The 24,388-nt window shown below is 42.7% G+C and overlaps 1 protein-coding gene and 1 non-coding gene across 2 annotated transcripts in view; one reads left to right on the top strand and one right to left on the bottom strand.

Annotated features, from left to right (window-relative positions):
* Positions 1-19,773, bottom strand: part of LOC110491720 (LIM and SH3 domain protein 1) — a 35,650-nt gene extending 15,877 nt beyond the window's left edge. Inside the window, exons 1-4 of the mRNA XM_036946599.1 lie at positions 19,431-19,773; positions 18,005-18,099; positions 17,171-17,255; positions 348-455 (exon numbers count right to left, since the gene is read on the bottom strand). Of these exons, the coding sequence (XP_036802494.1) occupies positions 348-455; positions 17,171-17,255; positions 18,005-18,099; positions 19,431-19,499 (357 nt within the window). The 5' untranslated portion in view covers positions 19,500-19,773. The remainder of the gene's footprint in view (positions 1-347; positions 456-17,170; positions 17,256-18,004; positions 18,100-19,430) is intronic.
* Positions 19,774-20,452: 679 nt separating this feature from the next.
* trnac-gca lies at positions 20,453-20,524 on the top strand. The gene has a single exon. It is a non-coding gene; the product is annotated as a tRNA-Cys (tRNA).
* The last annotated feature ends 3,864 nt before the right edge of the window (positions 20,525-24,388 follow it).

Below are 24,388 nucleotides of genomic sequence, written 5' to 3'. Positions count from 1 at the left end.
ATTTGACAAAATCTGTCTATTAGTTTGGTCAGTCAGGAGAAAATGAGTTTATGTTTGCTGATGGATAAAGGATAAGGGAGAGCACAAAACAGTACAGCCTGCAAAGAAGGACTGCAGTTTTGTACGTAGCACTATTAGCAATGGTTCTTGGTCCCAGATCTGTAAATGTATTAAGCGTAAACAGATGTGGGACCAGGCTAGTAGCAATGACCTTTGCAGCTAAAATCTTTTGGTCCAAAGTGAGAAGAGGGGGAGATAGGGAAGTGGGTGTAGTTCATTAGGAATGTTGACTCTCTACTGGTTTAGTTCTGTTTTTGAAAATGTAGATAGAGAGTAAATAGACTTACGTTGCTGATCTGGTCTTGCGTTTTCTTCACTCTCTGCATCTCCGGTGTGTCGGCCACCACGCTGAAGCCTTTCCCCTTGTTCTTCTCAAACTCCTCTTTGTACAGCGCCTGACACACGCAAACGCACGCACACACGCACAGAAACAAACACACACACACACGGTTTACAGAAAACCTCACATACTAACAACATTTCTTCACTTGCTTACTTACTGTATGTCATACAGACGACACACATGAGCACATGACACATAAGCCATTACACTTCAGTAGGAGGGCTGAAATCAAAATACTGTACTACAATTATAACATTAATGGTTACGATAGTGTTGATTGGGCAATGCATTCATGTTAAATATACCTTTTCTCCTCGTCTTATCTCTGTGAACCCTCCATATTCCGGAACGAAATTGCTCACGTCCACAAAGAACTACATTCCCTAAATGCTCACCACGACGCCCAGATCCGTTCACCAGTTTTCTTACACAAAGATAGGTTTTTAAATGATAATTCTGCCATAGACAACAGACATTAAAGAAATCCAACAAAGTTGTCAATAGTGACACTCGAATCACAGAGAAACATGAATTATGACCTTCAACTTCCGTTTGAATATTTAAAAAAGGTGTTGTTGATATAATTAAAACCAATCTTACAGTCAAAATGAAGGGAAGCTAATTTGGTACATGTCCAGTAATATGACACCTTCTAACAGCAAATGTTCATATTTTTGAAGGAGAAAAAGATCCTTTATAGGAGTGGTAGAGATAATACATTCTCACTCAAGGCAAGCAACACGTGTTGATTGTATAGCTATGAGGGTTGTACATTTTATTTCACGTTGTTGCTCTGCTCTCACACAATCTGAAATCTCTGTGATGGGCTAACGCTAGACTAGCTAGCTAGCACTGGGAAACAATTAGGACAGGTAGCGATAGCATCACCAACGTTAGCTAGTAGCTATCTATGGTTGAATTTGCTTTTAGAATGTAGTTATTTTCTCCTGTCTGTGTGGTTCATGTTTGTCAAACAGACAGTCTGTTCTCTTTCATTGACAGCTGGCATTTTCAAAGCAGTTCTGTTGATTTATGGGCAGGCGTATTTATGTTAGCTAACTGGCTGACTAAATTAGCAAGCTAGCCAACTACCTAGCTAATTACCATATGAGCTAATCGGCCGTATCACTTGATAATTGTAGGTTTACTAGCTATCTGCCTAAATGTCAGTAAAGTCATGATAAAGGCAAAAGGCTCAGGCCTCATTCAGTGTGAGCTTTTGGCAGGACACTGGTACTTAACAGCTACATTTAGCAAAACCATAGAAGGGAGGATGGTCAAGGAGGATGTGTGGCATATAATGCAAACGTCTAGCAAACCAAAGTTTGCGTGTTCGAATCGCGTCTGGGACAACTTGAGTACTTTAGCTAACCACAACTTTAGCTAACCTCAACCATAGTGTTCTGCAACTACTTAGCATGTTAGTTAACCCTCATCCTAACCCTAACAGACCTGGAATAATTATAGTTTTACTATGCTTTGTGGAAAGTAACTATTTTTTCCAGGGAACACATACTGTAGTTACTTTGGAGGTGACTACAACTATTTGTATACAGATCCCAAAAATGACTACCAATATTTTGTACCGATAAGTACAAATAAGTTATGACGCTCAACTACTGTATGAATCTTTCAACATGCCACTGAAAATGTTGAAGTCTGCAATTAATTTGATCATACCTGAAAATACTGCAGAGTAATTCAAAGCCATTTGCAAATATTGCAAACAGCAAGTTGGATGCTTAGCAAAAACAACTTCTAACCTCTTTGTCCATCTGAGGTTAAGTGTTCTTGTTTCAAACACACACTATACCATCTTTAAAGGGATGGTTTACTCAGAATTTAAATTAACATGATTTTCTTGGCTGTAGTTTTGGGATATTTTGTTTCCTTCCGATACTTAATATCAATTTTTTGTTCCTGTTAGCATTCTCAGTAACACTTAACATTAAACTGTTCTTGTGCCTGTTTAATACAACTGTAATTACTTTTGGAGCAACATTTTATTAGCATGTTGTTACATAACACTTTGGTAATTGCATTTTAATTCCATAGCAATGAGCTGAGAGTTTTGTAACTACTGTACACAAGGTTTAGTGACTGTCTCATATTCCAATTATGTAATAACTCCATTACTATGCAATTATAAAGCAATTTCCAAAGTCCTATGTAAAAACAATGTTGTTATTGTAATAATGACAAAGTTACAGCACATGTATAAGAACTTGATGTCAAGAATTACTGTACTAGCTTATGTCTCACTCAATATGAAAATATTTTTGTTAGTCATTTTGAAGCTGCAAAAGTGGTCTACTCTAATGTTGAGGTGATTCCATGTCCCTCATGTATTTCCTTTTAGGCTATAAACTACATTAAGCTGAATATCTAAGAACCCTCCAAACCATGTGCTTACGATCATTATATTAAAATACCTTCAAATATTATTTGGTTTTCTGAGAGGTTGTCACGCCCTGGTCTTAGTATTTTGTGTTTTCTTTATTCATTTGGTCAGGCCAGGGTGTGACATGGGTTTTGTATGTGGTGTGTTTTGTCTTGGGGTTTTTGTTAGGTATTGGGTTTGTGGCTTAGTAGGGGTATCTAGTATAGTCTATGGTTGCCTAGATTGGTTCTCAATCAGAGGCAGGTGTTTATCGTTGTCTCTGATTGGGAACCATATTTAGGCAGCCATATTCTTTGAGTGTTTTGTGGGTGATTGTTCCTGTCTCTGTGTTAGTTTGCACCAGTTTAGGCTGTTTCGGTTTTCACGTTACGTTTATTGTTTTTTGTATTGATCGTGTTTCATCTTCATTAAAGATGTATCTAAATAACCATGCCGCATTTTGGTCCGACTCTCCTTCACCTAAAGAAAACCACTACAGAATCACCCACCACAACAGGACCAAGCGGCGTGGTAACGGGCAGCAGCAGGAGCAGCGTAATAAGGCTTTCTGGACTTGGGAAGAAATCCTTGACGGGAGAGGACCCTGGGCAAAGCCAGGGGAGTGTCGCCACCCCAAGGTGCAGCAGGACAAACGGCAGCAGGAGCAGCGAGAGGAATGGACATGGGAGGACGAATTGGACGGAGAAGGACCCTGGGCTCAGCCTGGAGAATATCGCCGCCCCAAAGAACTGAAGGCGACGAAAGCGGAGAGGCGCTGGTATGAGGAGGCAGCAAGGCGACGCGGATGGAAGCCCGAGAGTCAGCCCCAAAAATGTATTGGGGGGGGCTCACAGGGTGTATGGCTACGCCAGGTAGGAGACCTGTGCAATCTTCCTGTGCTTACCGGGGGGCTAGAGAGACCGGGCAGGCACCGTGTTATGCTGTGGAGCGCACAGTGTCTCCAGGGCGGGTGCATAGCCCGGTGCGGTACATACCAGCTCCGCGTATCGGCCGGGCTAGAGTAAGCATCGAGCCAAGTGTCATGAAGCCGGCTCTATGCATCTGGTCTCCAGTGCGTCTCCTTGGGCCGGCTTACATGGCACCAGCCCTGCGCTCTGTGTCTCCGGTTCGCCTGCATAGCCCAGTGCGGGCTATTCCACCTCGCCGCACTGGCAGGTCGACCGGGAGTATTCAACCAGGTAAGGTTGGGCAGGCTCGGTGCTCAAGAGCTCCAGTGCGCCTGCACGGTCACGGTCTATCCAGTACCACCTCCACGCATCAGCCCTCCGGTGGCAGCTCCCCGCACCAGGCTTCCTGTGCGTGTTCTCGGCCCAGTACCGCCAGTGCCAGCACCACGCATCAGGCCTCTACAGTGCGTCTCGCCTCTCCAGCGCTGCCAGAGCCTTCCTCCTCTCCAGCGCTGCCGGAGTCTCCCGCCTGTTTAGCGCTGCCAGAGCCTTCCGCCTCTACAGCGCTGCCGGAGTCTCCCGCCTGTCCGGAGCTGCCAGTCTGCAAGGAGCTGCCAGTCTGCAAGGAGCTGCCAGTCTGCAAGGAGCTGCCAGTCTGCAAGGAGCTGCCAGTCTGCAAGGAGCCGCCAGTCTGCAAGGAGCCGCCAGTCTGCAAGGAGCCGCCAGTCAGCATGGAGCAGCCAGAGCCGCCAGTCAGCATGGAGCAGCCAGAGCCGCCAGTCAGCATGGAGCAGCCAGTCAGCATGGAGCAGCCAGTCAGCATGGAGCAGCCGGAGCAGCCAGTCAGCATGGAGCAGCCGGAGCAGCCAGTCAGCATGGAGCAGCCGGAGCAGCCAGTCAGCATGGAGCAGCCGGAGCAGCCAGTCAGCATGGAGCAGCCAGAGCTGCCAGTCAGCCAGGATCCGCCATTCAGCCAGGATCTTCCAGATCCGCCATTCAGCCAGGATCCGCCAGTCAGCCAGGATCTGCCAGAACTGCCAGTCAGCCAGGATCTGCCAGAACTGCCAGTCAGCCAGGATCTGCCAGAGCCAACTACCTGCCTGAGCTACCCCTCAGTCCCGAGCTACCCCTCAGTCCCGAGCTACCCCTCAGTCCCGAGCTACCCCTCAGTCCCGAGCTGCCCCTCATTCCAGTGGGGCCCTTGGTGAGGACTACTAGGCCAAGGTCGGCGGCGAGGGTCGCCTATCTAAGGACGCGAGGAAAATGGACTAAGACTTTGTTAGAGTGGGGTCCACGTCCCGCGCCGGAGCCGCCACCGTGGACAGACGCCCACCCGGACCCTCCCCTATGGTTTAGTTGTGCGGTCGGGAGTCCGCACCTTGGGGGCGGGGTTCTGTCACGCCCTGGTCTTAGTATTTTGTGTTTTCTTTATTCATTTGGTCAGGCCAGGGTGTGACATGGGTTTTGTATGTGGTGTGTTTTGTCTTGGGGTTTTTGTTAGGTATTGGGTTTGTGGCTTAGTAGGGGTATCTAGTATAGTCTATGGCTGTCTGGAGTGGTTCTCAATCAGAGGCAGGTGTTTATCGTTGTCTCTGATTGGGAACCATATTTAGGCAGCCATATTCTTTGAGTGTGTCGTGGGTGATTGTTCCTGTCTCTGTGTTAGTTTGCACCAGTTTAGGCTGTTTCGGTTTTCACGTTACGTTTATTGTTTTTTTTGTATTGATCGTGTTTCATCTTCATTAAAGATGTATCTAAATAACCACGCCGCATTTTGGTCCGACTCTCCTTCACCTAAAGAAAACCGTTACAGAGGTATTCAAAATACTTTCAAATATTATTTGGTTTTCTGAATTTGAATACCAAAGAAAACAGTTGCCTTTTAGTTGAAGCTCTATATAAACTATATTTGACTGACTTGAGTATTTGAAAAGTTGGTATTTTAAAATAAACTACAAAACATAACTCATTTCTGCCCAGGTCTGAACCCTAAACCCTAGCTTAGCTAACGTAGTCGCCTAACTAACATTAGCCGCGAATGCAACAAGATGTAAACTAGAAATCATGTAGCTGTGATTGCCTTGATTTTTTGTTATTTGACTCAACTTCAAATGTTGTACAGTGTATCAATAGCAGTGGCAGATGTAATAAGCTGAGTTTGCTGTACAACCTTAGTGCATATGTACAATTTAGGGCAGGGATGCTCATATCGAGCATACAGCCATGCAATCTACATAGAAGAACATTGGCAGTAGAATGGCCTTAATGAAGAGCTCCGTGACTTTCAACATGGCACCATCATAGGATGCCACATTTCCAACAAGTCAATTTGTCAAATTTCTGCCCTGCTAGAGCTGCCCCGGTCAACTGTAAGTACTGTTTTGTAAAGTGGAAACGTCTAGGAGCAACAACGACTCAGCCGCAAAGTGGTAGGCCACACAAGCTCACAGAACAGGACTGCTGAGTGCTGAAGTGCATAGCACGTAAAAACCGTCTGTCCTCGGTTGCAACACTCACTACCGAGTTCCAAACTGCCTCTGGAAGCAACTTCAGCACAATAACAGTTAATCGGGAGCTTCATGAAATGGGTTTCCATGGCCGAGCAGCTGCAAACAAGCCTAAGATCACTATGCATAATGCCAAGCGTCGGCTGGAGGGGTGTAAAGCTCACAGCCATTGGACTCTGGAGCAGTGGAAACGCATTCTCTGGAGTGATGAATCACACTTTACCATCTGGCAGTCCGACGGACTAATCTGGGTTTGGTGGATGCCAGGAGAATGCTATCTGTCCCAATGCATAGTGCCAACTGGAAAGTTTGGTGGATGAGGAATAATGGTCTGGGGCTGTTTTTCATGGTTCGGGCTAGGCCCCTTAGTTCCAGTGAAGGGACATTTTAACGCTACAGCATACAATGACATTCTAGATGATTCTGTGCTTCCAACTTTGTGGCAACAGTTTGGGGTAGGTCCTTTCCTCTTTCAGCATGACAATGTCCCAGTGTACAAAGCGAGGTAAATATAGAAATGGTTTTGAGATCGGTGTGGAAGACCTCAACCCCATCAAACACCTTTGGGATGAATTGGAACACAGACTGCGAGCCAGGCCTAATCGCCCAACATCAGTGCCCGACTTCACTATGGAAGCAAATCCTCGCAGCAATGTTCCAACATCTAGTGGAAAGCCTTCCCAGAAGAGTGGAGGCTGTTATAGCAGCAAAGGGGGGGAACAACTCCATATTAATGTCTATGATTTTGGAAAGAGATGTTGGTCATGTAGTGTATATATACTGTACATATTATGATTCTATTTTTACTCAAACCACCTGCAGGCCGGATTGGACGCCCAATGTGTGTGGGTGTTAAATTCGATTTTGTGTTTGTGATCATGCCGTTTATAGCTAGGCCTACAATAGACAAAGAAGTTTGTACAACATGTCGTAGGCTGAAACAGACAAAGACGTCTGATCATCGCCGGGGGGTGAGTGTGTCACGTTCTGACCCTAGTTCCTTTATTTTGTCTTTGTGTTAGTATGGTCAGGGCGTGAGTTGGGGTGGGCAGTCTATGTTCATTTTTCTAGGTTGTGTTTATGCGTTTGGCCTGGTATGGTTCTCAATCAGAGGCAGGTGTCGTTCGTTGTCTCTGATTGAGAATCATACTTAGGTAGCCTTTTCCCACCTGTGTATTATATTTTTCCGTTTCAGTGTTTGCACCATTCGGGACTGTTTCGGTTTTCATTTTGATTCTGTATTTTGTATTCATTCTCATTAAATTACATTATGGATACACACCACACTGCATTTTGATCCTTCCTACTACTCCTCAGAAGAAGAGGAAGAAGAAATCCGTTACAGAGTGAGAGAACTGGAAGGGAGGGGAAAGCATCACCGGAGCTACATAAAAACATTTGTGAATAAAGTATAACATGCGCAGAAGGTTGTTTGGCTGTCGGGAAGAGGCATCCAGAGAGTCTGGTCACCCAGCTAATGTTCCTCACTGGATTCTGGAATAATAATTCTCCAATAAACCAATGGTGACTCCATACTCCAATAAAACAATGGTGACTCCATACTCCAGTAAACCAATGGTGACTCCATACTCCAATAAACCAATGGTGACTCCATACTCCAATAAACCAATGGTGACTCCATACTCCAATAAAACAATGGTGACTCCATACTCCAATAAACCAATGGTGACTCCATACTCCAATAAACCAATGGTGACTCCATACTCCAATAACCAATGGTGACTCCATACTCCAATAAACCAATGGTGACTCCATACTCCAATAAAACAATGGTGTCTCCATACTCCAATAAACCAATGGTGTCTCCATACTCCAATAAACCAATGGTGTCTCCATACTCCAATAAACCAATGGTGTCTCCATACTCCAATAAAACAATGGTGACTCCATACTCCAATAAACCAATTGTGTCTCCATACTCCAATAAACCAATGGCGACTCCATACTCCAATAAACCAATGGTGACTCCATACTCCAATAAACCAATGGTGTCTCCATACTCCAATAAACCAATGGTGACTCCATACTCCAATAAACCAATGGTGACTCCATACCGTTGCCTCCGCTCTAATATTTGTAAGGTTGCCCATGGAATGGTCTTCCCCAGAGCTGAAGATCCGAATCCGATTCTGTGCATGTGTTTCTTTACCCCTAATTTGCACACACATTTTTGTGGTCACCCTCGCTTCACATTTCTAACTTTCAATCGTGTAAGAACCAACGCTGGAGATGAGAAGCAGGAACGGGGAGTAGAACATTTAATGTAGCACAGACATGGAACAGGACAGGAACAGCGTCAGAACCAGGGAAGAAAATTAATGCTGACGCGGGGAACAGAGCTGGGGAACAGACAGATAAAGGGGAGGAACACAGGTGACTGAGTCCAGGTGAGTGCAATGAATCGCTGATGCGCGTGACGAGGGGAGCAGGTGTGTGTAATGACGGTGGCAGGAGTGCGCAATGCTGGGCAGCCTAGCACTCTCGAGCGCCAGGGAGGGAGAGGCTGAAGCAGGCGTGACAAATCGTGAGTGATAAGTTTTACCAGTGAAACGTCCATGCAGCATCTGAATGTCAACCATTTAATCTCAATAATTTTCACAGGAATATGCATCTAGATCTTCTTGAGTTATGTATAGTGTTGTTTCGAGGTACATTGTTGTTCTGAATTACGTACAGTGAGTAGATTTTAGAGCAGATGGTGTTAACAAACTGTAGAATACCTGTGTTTTGTTTCAATCAAAACACATATTTTGCCTAGTGGTGCGTAGGGCTGTGGCAGTCATGAGATTTTGTCAGCTGGTTATCGTCATGTAAAAGTCTGCCGGTCTCGCGGTAATTGACCGTTATTTAACTTAAACAAGTTTAGCTGCATACAAAACGCTTTACGCACGCCTTTGAAACATTTACATTTAAAAAAGGTGTAATAAATCAATTTAATATACATCATCACAATAAATCCAATATTTATTTCAGTCAGGTCTGAAGAAACATGATATGAAGAAAATATATTTCAGAAGAACAGAATTTGAGTTGGCCTACTGTATGTTATCTGGCTATGCTCCATGCCATAGGCTGTAGGCTTGTTAATTTAGCTGACAAGATATGTCCTGCGCCATTATATACAGTGCCTTGCGAAAGTATTCGGCCCCCTTGAACTTTGCGACCTTTTGCCACATTTCAGGCTTCAAACATAAAGATATAAAACTGTATTTTTTTGTGAAGAATCAACAACAAGTGGGACACAATCATGAAGTGGAACGACATTTATTGGATATTTCAACCTTTTTTAACACATCAAAAACTGAAAAATTGGGCATGTAAAATTATTCAGCCCCTTTACTTTCAGTGCAGCAAACTCTCTCCAGAAGTTCAGTGAGGATCTCTGAATGATCCAATGTTGACCTAAATGACTAATGATGATAAATACAATCCACCTGTGTGTAATTAAGTCTCCGTATAAATGCACCTGCACTGTGATAGTCTCAGAGGTCCGTTAAAAACGCAGAGAGCATCATGAAGAACAAGGAACACACCAGGCAGGTCCGAGATACTGTTGTGAAGAAGTTTAAAGCCGGATTTGGATACAAAAAGATTTCCCAAGCTTTAAACATCCCAAGGAGCACTGTGCAAGCGATAATATTGAAATGGAAGGAGTATCAGACCACTGCAAATCTACCAAGACCTGGCCGTCCCTCTAAACTTTCAGCTCATACAAGGAGAAGACTGATCAGAGATGCAGCCAAGAGGCCCATGATCACTCTGGATGAACTGCAGAGATCTACAGCTGAGGTGGGAGACTCTGTCCATAGGACAACAATCAGTCGTATATTGCACAAATCTGGCCTTTATGGAAGAGTGGCAAGAAGAAAGCCATTTCTTAAAGATATCCATAAAAAGTGTTGGTTAAAGTTTGCCACAAGCCACCTGGGAGACACACCAAACGTGGAAGAAGGTGCTCTGGTCAGATGAAACCAAAATTGAACTTTTTGGCAACAATGCAAAACGTTATGTTTGGCGTAAAAGCAACACACCATCCCCACTGTCAAACATGGTGGTGGCAGCATCATGGTTTGGGCCTGCTTTTCTTCAGCAGGGACAGGGAAGATGGTTAAAATTGATGGGAAGATGGATGGAGCCAAATACAGGACCATTCTGGAAGAAAACCTGATGGAGTCTGCAAAAGACCTGAGACTGGGACGGAGATTTGTCTTCCAACAAGACAATGATCCAAAACATAAAGCAAAATCTACAATGGAATGGTTCAAAAATAAACATATCCAGGTGTTAGAATGGCCAAGTCAAAGTCCAGACCTGAATCCAATCGAGAATCTGTGGAAAGAACTGAAAACTGCTGTTCACAAATGCTCTCCATCCAACCTCACTGTGCTCGAGCTGTTTTGCAAGGAGGAATGGGAAAAAATGTCAGTCTCTCGATGTGCAAAACTGATAGAGACATACCCCAAGCGACTTACAGCTGTAATCGCAGCAAAAGGTGGCGCTACAAAGTATTAACTTAAGGGGGCTGAATAATTTTGCACGCCCAATTTTTCAGTTTTTGATTTGTTAAAAAAGTTTGAAATATCCAATAAATGTCGTTCCACTTCATGATTGTGTCCCACTTGTTGTTGATTCTTCACAAAAAAATACAGTTTTATATCTTTATGTTTGAAGCCTGAAATGTGGCAAAAGGTCGCAAAGTTCAAGGGGGCCGAATACTTTCGCAAGGCACTGTATATTATATGATTTTATAGTAAGAAGAATATAATTGAACTTAGCTGAATATGAATAAAATAGAAAGGATATTTTTCCCATTCTGGAGCGAGGGCGCATATGAAGTGGCTATGTTGAGCGTTAATGTGATAATTTGTTACAGGTCCTATACGCTAGATTTAGAGTTATTTGCCAACTTTGATTGTGAATGATACAAACCTAACAATGTCTTAGAAATCAAAACATATACGGGCTACATGATACGAATACAGGCTCTTGATGATTTGAGAAAGTCAAAAAAAAAGAAGCTTGCCTCACTTTCATCAAGTTATCATATCTTCACCCATCAAACTATTCTCAATGTAATATTGTCTTTATTAATATGTCAAATTAGTTTAGATTTACAATGGCCCATTATCAAATGGGCAGGAACAGGGGCAGGGGGAAAAGACATGTCGTCCACATGCACTCAGATAGCGAATGATGGCAATGCTCGGTTGTATAGTGGAGCTGTGCTTAATATGAGCAGCTGATAACTAAATATAAGAACACTTATTTAACTCCATGCATCAACCCCTGTTTGAGGAGCATGCTCTCATTGTGCCGTGGGCTCCCCAACCCTGTTTCTACAGCAACCCAGTGCTTAATTTGAGAAACCATGTGAAATCTGTTCGGGAACATTGATAGTAACATGTTTTCGCAACAAAATATATTTCACTAAACTGTTGACTGCCCCTCTACACGCTCGAGAAAGGAATAAAGAAGAGAGGAGGAGTAGATGGAAACGCATGGTGGTGAGATACTCTGTATACCTAGAGGTAATGTGTCACCCAATGAATTATGAAAATATAAAAAATGCCCTATTACTAGGCTGTTCAAAATCAAATACAAATTCACTATAATTGTAGGCTAACTGTAAGCCTTTGAGGCTTGGGCTCATATGCCTAAGAATAAGCTCTAACGTGTATTGATGTTTTGAATTAATCGTCACCTTAGAAAGTGCTGTTTATTTCATAGCGCTAGGCTTTGAAACAACATTCACAACGACCATGTTTTACACTCAGTTTCAACCTGCTGCTGAACTTCTTTCTTCATATTGATCATCACATTGAGGTGAGTTTTAAAAGCATGATACTCTTTTGATGATGTGTTTGATGATTTTCGATTGTATTTGCATTGATGTCAGAGTGGTTAGAGGGACAATAGAGCCCTGAGTACCAGGCCATTAGGACCTGATGTTAGTTAGCAAGTTGTGTACTATCAAAGCATGTCCGGTGTTCATAAAAGGAGATTACCGTGACTCAAAGGTCACATGGAATTTTGACTCATGACTGCCGGTGTGGCGTTAATACGGTCACCGCAACAGCCCTACCTAATAGCACCATTCTCCATTCCTCACTAAGATTCACCAGAGTAGCCTGTTCTAGGCACCCGAACAAGTAGAGCAGAAACTGTGCATATAGTGGAGAATTTGGCACATGCGGAGAAGCTTCAAACTTTTAGCTGTCAGGAAGAAGGTTCCAAAGAATTCGGATCCACAGACACCCCCCGTAATTTTAAAGCCTCCAACTGCTGGGAGCCACAAGTACTAAAGTCATTAACAACAATCCATAGCAGAGAAGAGACAACTCCTCCTTGCCACACACACACACACACACACACACACGCACACACGCACACGCACACGCACACGCACACGCACACACACGCACACGCACACGCACACACACACACACACACACACACACACACACACACACACACACACACACACACACACACACACACACACACACACACACAGAGATGTGAGTCATGTGCTTGCTATGCTATGAGGAATATGCTTTCTCAGTGAGGGAGAGCAGGGGTGCATCGACTTTTATGGTTATGCTTTATGAACAATAAAAAGGCCTTGCTCGTGTGAGTGAGCGTGAGGGGGAAAGGACCATACAGTGTTTACAGAAAGTACCCTCCTACAATAGGAAGATTCTAAGAAGTTACTAAACATGAATATTGTTTAACATTACATTAACATTTCCCTTTTGTCAAACCTTCCCCTAAAAGTTTTACCAAATTGACAGACGAGGCATTTTTTTCACTTAAATGTGAATGGCTAATCTTTGAGATATGGCTGTATCTACTGTCATTAAAGGCCCAGTGCAGTCAAAAACTAAATGTTCCTGTGTTTTATATATATATTTCCACACTATGTGGTTGGAATAATACTGTGAAATTGTGAAAAGGATGATAATGCCCCTTTAGTGTAAGAGCTGTTTGAAAAGGCCGCGTGAAAGTTCTGTCTGTTTTGGTGGGATGGAGTTTTGGCCTGCCTGGTGACTTCACCAGGTGGTAAATTAGTTAATAGACCAATAAGACAGATAGTTCCAAACATTGGATTAGGAATCAGTAAATGAATAGGATCTGGTTCAAAACCTCTTTGCCAATAACAGGTTGTTTTCAGTTTTCAGCGCCCCACCTCCAGACAGTCCTAGCAAAATTGTTGCTTGAGAAATTGCTCTTTGGTAAGAAGCTATTTTTGTTTCTTTTTGATGATTTTAATTGATAACAACACAGTAAGGTACTTAATTGTCACCCAAAAATGGATTTGATATTGATACAAAAACAGCTGCATTGGACCTTTAACATCTATGGTAGTGGGAAGAATTGCCCACTTAATATTTCCGCTAATACTAAACATACTGTACAGCTGTGTGTGCATAGTGGCTGCTAACCTAAAAACACACAAAACATACTCCCGTTCTTCCTCGGCAGAAACGAGAGATAGAAGGAGAAAGAAAGGAATAGAAAAAGGAACAGATAGTGATAGAGGAAGACAAGCAGAACATGGGGTCTTTAGCGATGGGGGGGGGGGTTGACCTTAAAGCCTCAGTCAAATATTTGATTCACGTTTGACTACCGTTTTGTGGCTGTGGGTAGGCTTTACTAGTATCAGTGTGGCTAGTAATAGGTTTAGGTTTATTTAATCATCTTGGTACATATGTCAGAAACATACATAACATGTGATGTCATACAACAAGTGAAAAGATAAGACCAGCCTGAAAGGATAAGACCAGCCTTATTCATGACTATTGTTTTAGGGAAGAGTTATAGGTAACACTTCTTATGAATACCTTCTTCATAATGCATTATAAACACATCCACAGAGCCTTATTAGCTATGCATAATACACTTTAAGCTATAACTACATGCATAAAGGATTATGAGTTATTATGCACATGAGATTCTGTATTGGATTGTTCTTCTTGGATTGGATCATCTTTGTTCATGGTAATGTAAAACATTAAGAACACCCCCCCCCCCCCCCCCCCCCCTTGCCCTCAGAACAGCCTCAATTCGTCAGGCGTGGACTCTACAAGTTGTTGAAAGTGTTCCACATGTTTGCTTGCCCATGTTGACTCCAATGCTTCCCACAGTTGTGTCAAGTTGGCTGGATGTCCCTTTGATGGGTAACCATTCTTGATACAAACGGGAAACTGTTGAGCATGAAAAGCCCAGCAGCTCTTCAGTTCTCAGCAGCTCTTGACACAAACCGTTGGACCTGGCACCTACTACCATCCCCTGCACAAAGGCACTTAAATCTTTTGTCTTGCCCATTCACACCCTCTGAATGGCACACACACACAACCCATGTCTCAACTGTCTCAAAGCTTCGAAATCATTCTATTGCCTGTCTCCTCCCCTTCATCTACACAGATTGAAGTGGATTTAACAGGTGACATCAATAAGGGATCGCAGCTTTCAGCTCGATTCACTTGGTCAGTCTATGTCATTGAAAGAGCAGGTGTTCATAATGTTTTGTACACTCAGTACAGTCATTTGCTTAATCTAGTCGCATTGCATCAGAGGTATGAATAGGGAAGGAAAGCCAGTGTGTGAGTTTTGGTTCATTGCCACATGAGAGTGTGCATATGTGTGAGCATATACAGTGACGGGGTAGGCTGTCATTGTAAAATAAGAATTTGTTCTTAACTGACTTGACTAGTTAAATAAAGATTGCATTTATTTTTTTATTTTTAAATGCATGTGACTCCATGATCACATTGGCCCCACAGGGGTTCCCAACCCTTTTACAGAGGTTCCCAACTATACTTTACAGGGGTTCCCAACCTTTTTACAGGGGTTCCCAACAATACTTTACAGGGGTTCCCAACCTTTTTACAGAGGTTCCCAACTATACTTTACAGGGGTTCCCAACCTTTTTACAGGGGTTCCCAACTATACTTTACAGGGGTTCCCAACCTTTTTACAGGGGTTCCCAACAATACTTTACAGGGGTTCCCAACCTTTTTACAGGGGTTCCCAACAATACTTTACAGGGGTTCCCAACCTTTTTACAGGGGTTCCCAACAATACTTTACAGGGGTTCCCAACCTTTTTACAGGGGTTCCCAACTATACTTTACAGGGGTTCCCAACCTTTTTACAGGGGTTCCCAACAATACTTTACAGGGGTTCCCAACCTTTCTACAGGGGTTCCCAACTTTACTTTACAGGGGTTCCCAACCTTTTTACAGAGGTTCCCAACTATACTTTACAGGGGTTCCCAACCTTTTTTACAGGGGTTCCCAACAATACTTTACAGAGGTTCCCAACCTTTTTACAGGGGTTCCCAACTATACTTTACAGGGGTTCCCAACCTTTTTACAGGGGTTCCCAACAATACTTTAGATTTGAGAAATTCCTTGAAGCACTAGGAAATGTTTGCTAATTTATAGCAAATTTCTGGCAATTTTACGTAGTTTAGCATGACATCTATTGTTGTGTATGCTATTTCATGATAATAATGATGGGAAAAATCAAGTCTTGCTCATTTGAGGTTATCTCCCTACCAATATGTAATATTGTATTTTAAGCCATTTTAACCTCTTATTCAGAACACCATGGACTATCAAAGTAGCAAAATGCTTTATGGTTTTGTGTAATTTTCAGAAAGTGAATAGCTCGATTGATGGCAACAAATATTTGTGACAACTGAAGGTTGTAGCTCAGCCTCTGAATGTCAAACCGAGGATATCCCTATGTGCAACAGGATCGTGTCTTTCTTATGCAGTTTATGGTTGGTTGTTTCTAGCCTAAAGCATTGCAAAGATATTCATCATTATACATTGGTTTATTTAATAAGGATTTTTTTTTTTACCCCTCAAATCACGTAAGGCTCCGGAAACCCCCAAGAAACTTTATCTCGACCCCTAGATTGGTAACCTTTTGCAGTAGGGTGTCTGCAGTGCTTATGTTGGTAATTGCTGGATAGATAAAGTATGTGTTTGTGTGTGCGTGTGTGTTTCCATGGCCTCATTACTAATATGTGAGTTCAAATTGGGACATTGCAAAGTGTGTGTATATGTGTCTGTGTGAGTGTGTGTTAGTTTCTAAGGAGGGTAAAGAAGGATTCATCAGTTGTAGAAGGAATCCAATTGTCATGACAGCGGGGTAGAGAGTTGGGTTCAATCTGTCTTACTGAGTGACGGAGTAAGAGATGGAGATAGAGAGAGGAAAAGGAAGATAGAAGAGGTCATGCCACAGGATTAAAGAAAGATTACTATGGTACCTGGGTAGCAATGACGGGAGGAAAAAAGGTTATAGAGAGGTTACAGTATGGCACCAAGTGGGTGTGAGCCCTGCAAGGTAAGGTCTAATGCAGGCAGGATTTAGAAGTCTATCTCTGGGCACAGGAACGTGAATCTGGGTTGTCTTTGATTCCCAGCCTAAAATAAATTGGTTTCAATTTCAATTTGGTTAAAGAGGCCCTAGATGTTGATTTGAGGGCCTTTGCACTCTTATAAACGCTTATACCTCCCGAGTGGCACAGCGGTTTAAGGCACTGTATTGCAGTGCGATAGGCGTCACTACAGACCCTGGTTTGTTTCCAGGCTGTGTCACAACCGGCCGTGATCGGGAGTCCCGTAAGGCGGCGCACAATTGGACCAGCGTCATCCGGGTAGGAGAGGGTTTGGCCGTGGAGGTAGGCCGTCATTGTAAAAAATAATTTGTTCTTCACTGACTTGCCTAGTTAAATAAAGGTCAAATAAGTAAATAAATGATATGGGTATATACACACAGATAGGCAAGTTTCACACAGATAGTGTCCTGGACCACAAACAACACCCCTTTTTCAATGGACAATCTCCATTGAAAGTACTTTGTGCTTTTTAGTCCAGGACTAGGTTGACTCTTTGTCTGGGAAACTGGCCCTTAGAGTTCAGTAGTATCTGTGTTCTAACCTGGCTGTTCAACATGCTCTGCTGTTTGAGTCGCAGGTTCTCTGGGGTGTCAATCACGGAGGTGAAGGAGCTCTTCGGGTAGTGCCTGCAACAAAGAGCCAAAGAGAAGAGATATTAGAGCAGGATGTGAAGAGGCATACACATGGGTAAGAATGTACATTTCTTTCAACTTCTAGGGCTTTGCCACTGTCAATTGATTTTCAGTGGAATTTTTTGGGCCTTTCCAGAGCACTGACCAAACTAAACTTGGGTGGTTGAAGCTAAGGTAATCTATGTTAAGAAGGCCCTCCTATAATGCCCCCATCTGGAGAAGGGTGTGTGCACACAGGTAAAATACATCCTGGATTAGCAGGTAATCCCACCACACACACACACTACTGTGAGTACACACATACACACACAGATGGACACGCAGCATGTCTGTGTGTGTTTGTCAGTTTGCCAACTGCACCCTGTCATACATCCTGTGCCACAATCCTTTCTTGGTTAATTTGATCTAGTCACCATAGGGGAGTGTGGGAGAAAATGTAAGACTTGTCAGACAACTGACAGATTTGTCTCTGTCTCTGTCTCTGTTCCTCCCTCCCTTCGCCCGTCTGTCTGTCTGCCTAGTCCCACTTCTCTATATCACCTTTCCAATGACATGACAATAGCCCTACTGTCTTGTCATTCCCGTAGCACATTGTAGTGTAGTTGGAGGGATCATTGTCTGCCTGCATGAACGGAAATTCAAATGAAAAGCACCTAGCACACCAGACAACGTGCTTGCAGTGCCTGCCAGACAGATACAAACATGGACGGTAATATCAATGGTATGCTGTGTGATATACTCACATACTGCAGTAGGGTTTCTTGTCGAAGCCTTGGTAATTCTTCATGTTAAGGGTCAATTTGCACACCTCGCAGCTGAAACATCCTTTATGCCAGTACTGTGAAGAATGGATGGAGAGAAAGAGATGGAGGGAGAGATATGGGCGGGTGGAGAGAGAGAAAGATGGAAGGACGGGGTAGAGAGATGGAAGGAGACAGGGAGCAGGGAGAGAGGGGGAATATGAGGGTAAAATAGCTCAATTACATGATTTAGGACTAGTGTCACGACTCGAGTATGACTAAATCTGTGACTGTTGGAATGTTTGTCCCATGGGAAAAAGCAAATCCAAGTGTAATGGCAAATGAAATGTAATCTGTAATGACAGCATGGGAAAATTCCATTCTTCTAACATTAAAGCACAGCTGCACCACTGTTGCATGACTCACAAAACCACCATATCCTCCTGACCCGTGTGGACTCGGAGTGGGGTGACATGGGAAATTGAGTTTTCAGACAGAAGAAATCCGTAAAGCAAGTGTGAAATATATTTGGAGGGATTTTTGTGCTTTCAACGTTCCAGATTTCACACACACACGCACACACGCACGCACGCACACACACACACACACACACACACACACACACACACACACACACACACACACACACACACACACACACACACACACACACACACACACACACACACACACACACAGAGAATAACAATAGCCAAAAATCATATCTGGTAGATACACAAACCACAAACCTCAAGTGTTTGAAAATAGACATGATATGCTCTTGGGCAGGGCTATGACAAATGCAATGAGCTTCACACACACACACACACACACACACACACACACACACACACACAACATTATGTTCATACTGTTCACAATACCAGGGTTATTAACACCATGTTGTGGATGTAGAGAGGGGCATAGAGATTTGTTGAGCTTCCAATTCACTGGTCATGTAAAGAGGAGAATGTATATCTAGCCCGTCTTGCACACCTTGCAGTTGTAATTGCATGTTACAGCCTATTACAACATGAATCCGCTCCCAAACAGGGGATTAAAACGTAAAATGGAGTAAATGTTATTATTATATATGGACTGGATACATTTAGCCAGAGCTGGATATATAAGCAATACTACCCACATCAGACAATGTTATTATAGGCTAGCCTATCCATTGTACATTTCCCAAAAGACTAAGCATAATGTAAACAAACATTGGCAGAATGTAGGCTATCATTGACACAGCAAAACTTGTGAACTCTTAGTGCAACTAGATCATTTATCATTCATTGTTTTTTTCCTTCTATCAGCAGCCACCCATGCACCCAAAATGCGCTTGCACAAAGAAGATAGCCAACTCCCTCAATATAGTTTATTCTATTCTGTGAATATGCGTAGGCCAAAATGCGCTCGAATCATGCCTTACCTTGTCTAGACAATTCACTTTTTCCGTGGGGTAAACCATTTTACTGCATCTTCCACATAACGGATTCATGGCGAAAGGGAAAATCCTCTTTCAGAAATAACGGGACGCAATGAAATTAATATTCTGGTGTAGACCTATTGAAGTGAACCTATCCAAAATAGCGTCAGCTAAATCGGCAGATATTCTAAATTCCAATAGTCAGTTTTTTTGACAGCGCACAATTCTTACTAGGCGCGCGCGTTCACGAAATTGATTAAATGAAAACTCGGTCATGAGGCGAGAGGGAGAGGCTTATTTTCGGAGAGCGGAGAGGGAAGGCGGTACCGCTGTAATGATGTAGAACGGTCAAGCTGACTATTTGCTCCGTAATAACCTTATAAGGAGTACAGCAGACGTGTCTTGTATTTGCTGTTATAAACAACATTGGCACAAGTATGGTTATGGTATTCAAGTCATTCGCAACTTGTAGTTTAGGGGGAGACCTACTGAAGTTGCAATCCTGGATGAGTGTGCCAAGTTCTAGGGCGTTGCAGTAGTTTCAACATGTACTAGTAGCTAGGCAAATAACCATCAAAGAAATAAAAACAAGCTCAGTCAGAGAACAATGTGTTATGCCATGTGTTAACCATTATTGGATAAAAAAAATGACATGTAACCCCCACCCCCATTAAAAACGTACATAATAGGCTACATACATAAATACACAAATATAGAAACCAGAATTGTGTTACCCCCTATTATTTTGTGGGGAATTAGACAAACGCATAGAATGGTTTGATCGACCAAGTGTTAAATTGAGAGCATGCTCCTTTGGTGTCATGGCAGCGATGTACATTGCCACGCATAAACATTGTAACATATCTGAGATTTTCCGTGCTGGTAGATGTGTTTAGAAATATTTTCGTTTTTGCTGCCTTTCCTCATAAAACACCATTACTATCAGAACACCACAGTTCTACATCAGCAAAGACAATTGTGGTGTAGACTACATAACCTGTTAAATGTGAAGAATTGTCGTTAACGGGGGTATAGCTCAGTGGTAGAGCATTTGACTGCAGATCAAGAGGTCCCCGGTTCAAATCCAGGTGCCCCCTCATTTTGGCGATGTATGTATATTTTATCAGTAGGATATTGATCGCTTGAAATAGTTTTTCACACGTCATAATATTGTTATCCTGAAGCTGATGTATATGGTAGATATGTAGGGCAGTAATGCAGTACAAATGGAAGGACGTATGGTTTATAGCAGACCTAGGCAATTATTTGCGATGGAAGGCCACATTAGAATATATTTTTGCCATTGCGGGCCAGAATGATATTACAGGATTATGCATCATGTGTATGACTGTGTTGACAGATATATCTACTGTAAAACACATCCAGATATGCTACTTATTTTACTTTTTTAACATGCACAGAAATTAAACACATCCATGTTCTCCTTTTGGTAGGCATTTTCATTATTAAACATGCAATGAACTACACTGAGGGAAAAGTACACTGTACATTCAACCCCACGGAAGGAACTCTTGTTAACGGGTATGCACAAAAACACAAGAAAGAGAGAGAGCTCAACATTACATTTAAACTTCTCAATCAGTGTGAGGTGTGAAATCTCTGGGCATTGACTAGAGCAGTGAAGTCAGGCATAGTTTCTGAAACTATGCGCAGGATTGCTGAGAGGTGAGAGTCAATGAGAGATGATCTGTGCCTTGACTTGATATATTTCATCACTGAAAATGTCTGTTCACGTACATAGGTTGACCCAAACAGTGCAAACACCTTCTGAGCATGACTCCTAATCTTTGGAAAGTTTTGTTCATCGAGTGATGCATAGAATCTTGTCAGTGACACTGTTCTGAATAGTTCTCTAATCACTGCAACAGACTGAAGATTGATACGCTCAAGTTGCAGGTCAGTGGGATTGTAATCCACATTGAAGGTGAAAGGAGAGGAAACCAACAGCATGTCATTTTCCAACACTTTGAAATCCTCAAAACTACTGGTCATCTGATGAGGAACAGACTAGTAGCGTCGGAAGGTGGGTGAGATTGTTGGCTTCTACTTGGCGGGTCAGGAGGAGTAATTTTCCTTTGAAGGCTTTGACAAGGCTGTACATCTGATGTGCAAAAGGCTCTTCCCTTGTAGTTTGGAAATCAGTTAATTCATGAGGGCCATGATGTCCACGGTGAAGGCAAAATCAGCCAACCATTCTTTATCTTGCAGTTGAGGGAAATCCACATATTTTCCTTTCATTTGTAAAAACTCAGCAATCTCCAACTTCAGGTCCGACACCCTTTTAAGCACCTTCCCAAACTCAGCCATCTCAAGTTTGTGTGGTAGGGGAGATCTGCATGACCCAACTCTGTCTCTTCCAACAGTGTGACAGAGACAGTCTGTGGAGACAGTCTGTGGTTTAAAGATTTTGCTTTTATGAAATAAATCACTTTAGTGACTGTATCCACAACATGGCTCATTTTCAGAACACATTTACAGAGCCTCTCCTGATGAATAATGCAATGCAGGAAAATAATTTTCTGATCTGGGTTCAGCTCAGCTACTTGATCGTGTATCTTTTTCAAAAGGCCAACATATTTCCTGTCAAGTTTGGGCACCCTTCAGTGGTCACACTGTATAACTTTTCAAAACTCAGTCCCAGCTTTGCCACACACTTATTAACCTACATCTTGCTCCTCATTGCCTGCACTGAAGCAAGCTCTTCTGTATTTTCAAAGTCTGGGGTTATGCCTCGTAAGAATATCAACAACTGCGCTGTGTCACGTGCATCACTGCTCTCATCCAGGGCCAAGGAGAAACAGGTTAAATCCTTTACCTCGTCTTTCAACTGTTGTTCCATATTCTCTGCGATGTTCGTCTTGACAGGGAAACATTTTCAAACAGCTTTTTCTTGTCGGGGCAAAGTATTGCTGCTGAGTCAATTAAACATTATTTTATGAATTCGCCCTCAGTGAATGGCTTTCTACGTTTAGCAATTTTGTGGGACAGTACATAGCTAGCTCTCGCAATTCAATGTTTTCTGAATGCAGTTTTGTGAAAAGTCCTTGCTGCTTTTGCAACTGAGAAAGCCACACCTTTCGATGTACTTGTCCTCTGCTCAGAAGGCACATTCCTATATTTCTCTGCATGCTTCATCTGGAAGTGTCAGGACAAGTTGTAGTCTTTCAAGACAGCGATGCTCTTTGCACACTAAGCACACAGCTTTCCCTGATACCTCAATAAAGAAATATTTCGATGTCCACTCTTGCTGGAACACCCTACATTCATTGTCTACTTTCCTTTGAAATCTTTGAAAAACAATTTTTTGTGCAATTTCTAGCTAGCTACAATGTGTAACTATGACGTGTGTGTCAGCCTGTCAGTCACTGTCTGTCCTCGTGCAGTTGTTATTTATACGTGCCCTTCAAAATAACGGTCCAGCAAGCGGTGGGAGTTAAATCATTACACAAAGATGAGTACTCATTGGGCCTTTAATTTGAATAACAAATACGTTTTTCAAAACCTTTCTATCACAAATTCTTTATGTGATCTGTGCATGATTCTGCGGGCTGTATTGAACCAGGTCTTGGGCTGCATATGGCCCCGGGCCGGCCTTTGCTCAGGCCTGGCTTGTAGTTATACAGGTGAATAGCCAGACTTACCTGGGTATCCCTTCAGTGTTTTGGGTCATTCCAAGTTATTTGACCCTGCTTTGGAACTCTGTTCATGATATGGGTCTGAACCTGGTTAACTATAGGCTAGAGATGGAGGGTGGGCAGACCCATGACAACATCTCCATTTAAAAGTAGCACATCTTCAACAGTAGTATTTCTTCGACTTGTATGTATGAGTGTATTGGCAGTTCTTAAACAAACTGAAAAGGCATACTGTCACAGACTGCTGGCCGTATAGCCTAGGCCAGTGGTTCCCAACCAGGGGTACTAGGACCTGGGGGTACTTGGCCTATCCACATGGGGTACTTGAGACCATAAGCTTACTGGTAAAATGCAAATGATGGGCACTTCAGGGGTACTCCGGGCAGAGCAAAATTCAGTTGGTGGTACAGTAAGCAAAAAAGGTTGGGAACCACTGGTCTAGGCTACTATAGGAATAAAGTCAAATTTGGTGATTTGCTGCCACATGCAGTGCTAGAGCAGCAGAGAGCCCACTCTGGAAATGTGATGTTCTCGTAGACTATATTGTCTAAAAATTAACAACCTTAAAATGGGCACTTCTTAAATATTTAGGTTTATATTTTTAATTATCCATAAATGGATGTAAAGAAATTGTATTCCTAATCTAAACACAACTCATATTAAAGAGCACATGGCATCAAATAACTGGTTTTGTAGGATCAACAGATTCATTGTAGTGTATTAGAGGCCAGGGTAAGGTCAAAATGTCACAAATTTCTCTATTCATTTTGGATACAGATATAAACATGGCCTCTTTTTGGTTTTCTTGAGTAAGTCAGCTCCAAAATGTAGGTGTTTCTGCATAGCTCAGTGCTTTCTGTGGTGGTGGGGCAAGCCAGCAGAAAATATGGAATGTTGCGCTTTGATTGGCTCAGTGTTCTGTCACTCATGGGAACTTTACGTCACTGCCAAGTGTCAGAGAAGACATTGAAAATTCTAGCCCTTCGGCTGCTGCCATAGAAGTGACCATTCAAGAAGGCTCAATGTCATTGACCACAGATAAAATTGTCAAATCACGTTATATCTACAGTAGCTTTGATTGGACTGATCATGTCAACATCATAATTTCACAATTTTAGCTAGCAGTCATCATCATGAATCAAGTCTACTGGCAAATCATTTTTAATCCTTGTCATATGAAGAGAAATTATAGATAAAATGTATCGGTGCTGATCGGCCATTGGACATAAACATTAGACAACAAGTTGGAAATTGCAAATTAAATTCAATGAGTGGTTTGGAAAGAATCAGTGACAGTGGCTGTGT

Source organism: Oncorhynchus mykiss, chromosome 16, assembly GCF_013265735.2.
Source record: "Oncorhynchus mykiss isolate Arlee chromosome 16, USDA_OmykA_1.1, whole genome shotgun sequence".
NCBI lineage: Eukaryota > Metazoa > Chordata > Actinopteri > Salmoniformes > Salmonidae > Oncorhynchus > Oncorhynchus mykiss.
Note: the sequence above shows the minus strand (reverse complement) of the source record. Positions and strands in the feature narration are given on the sequence as shown.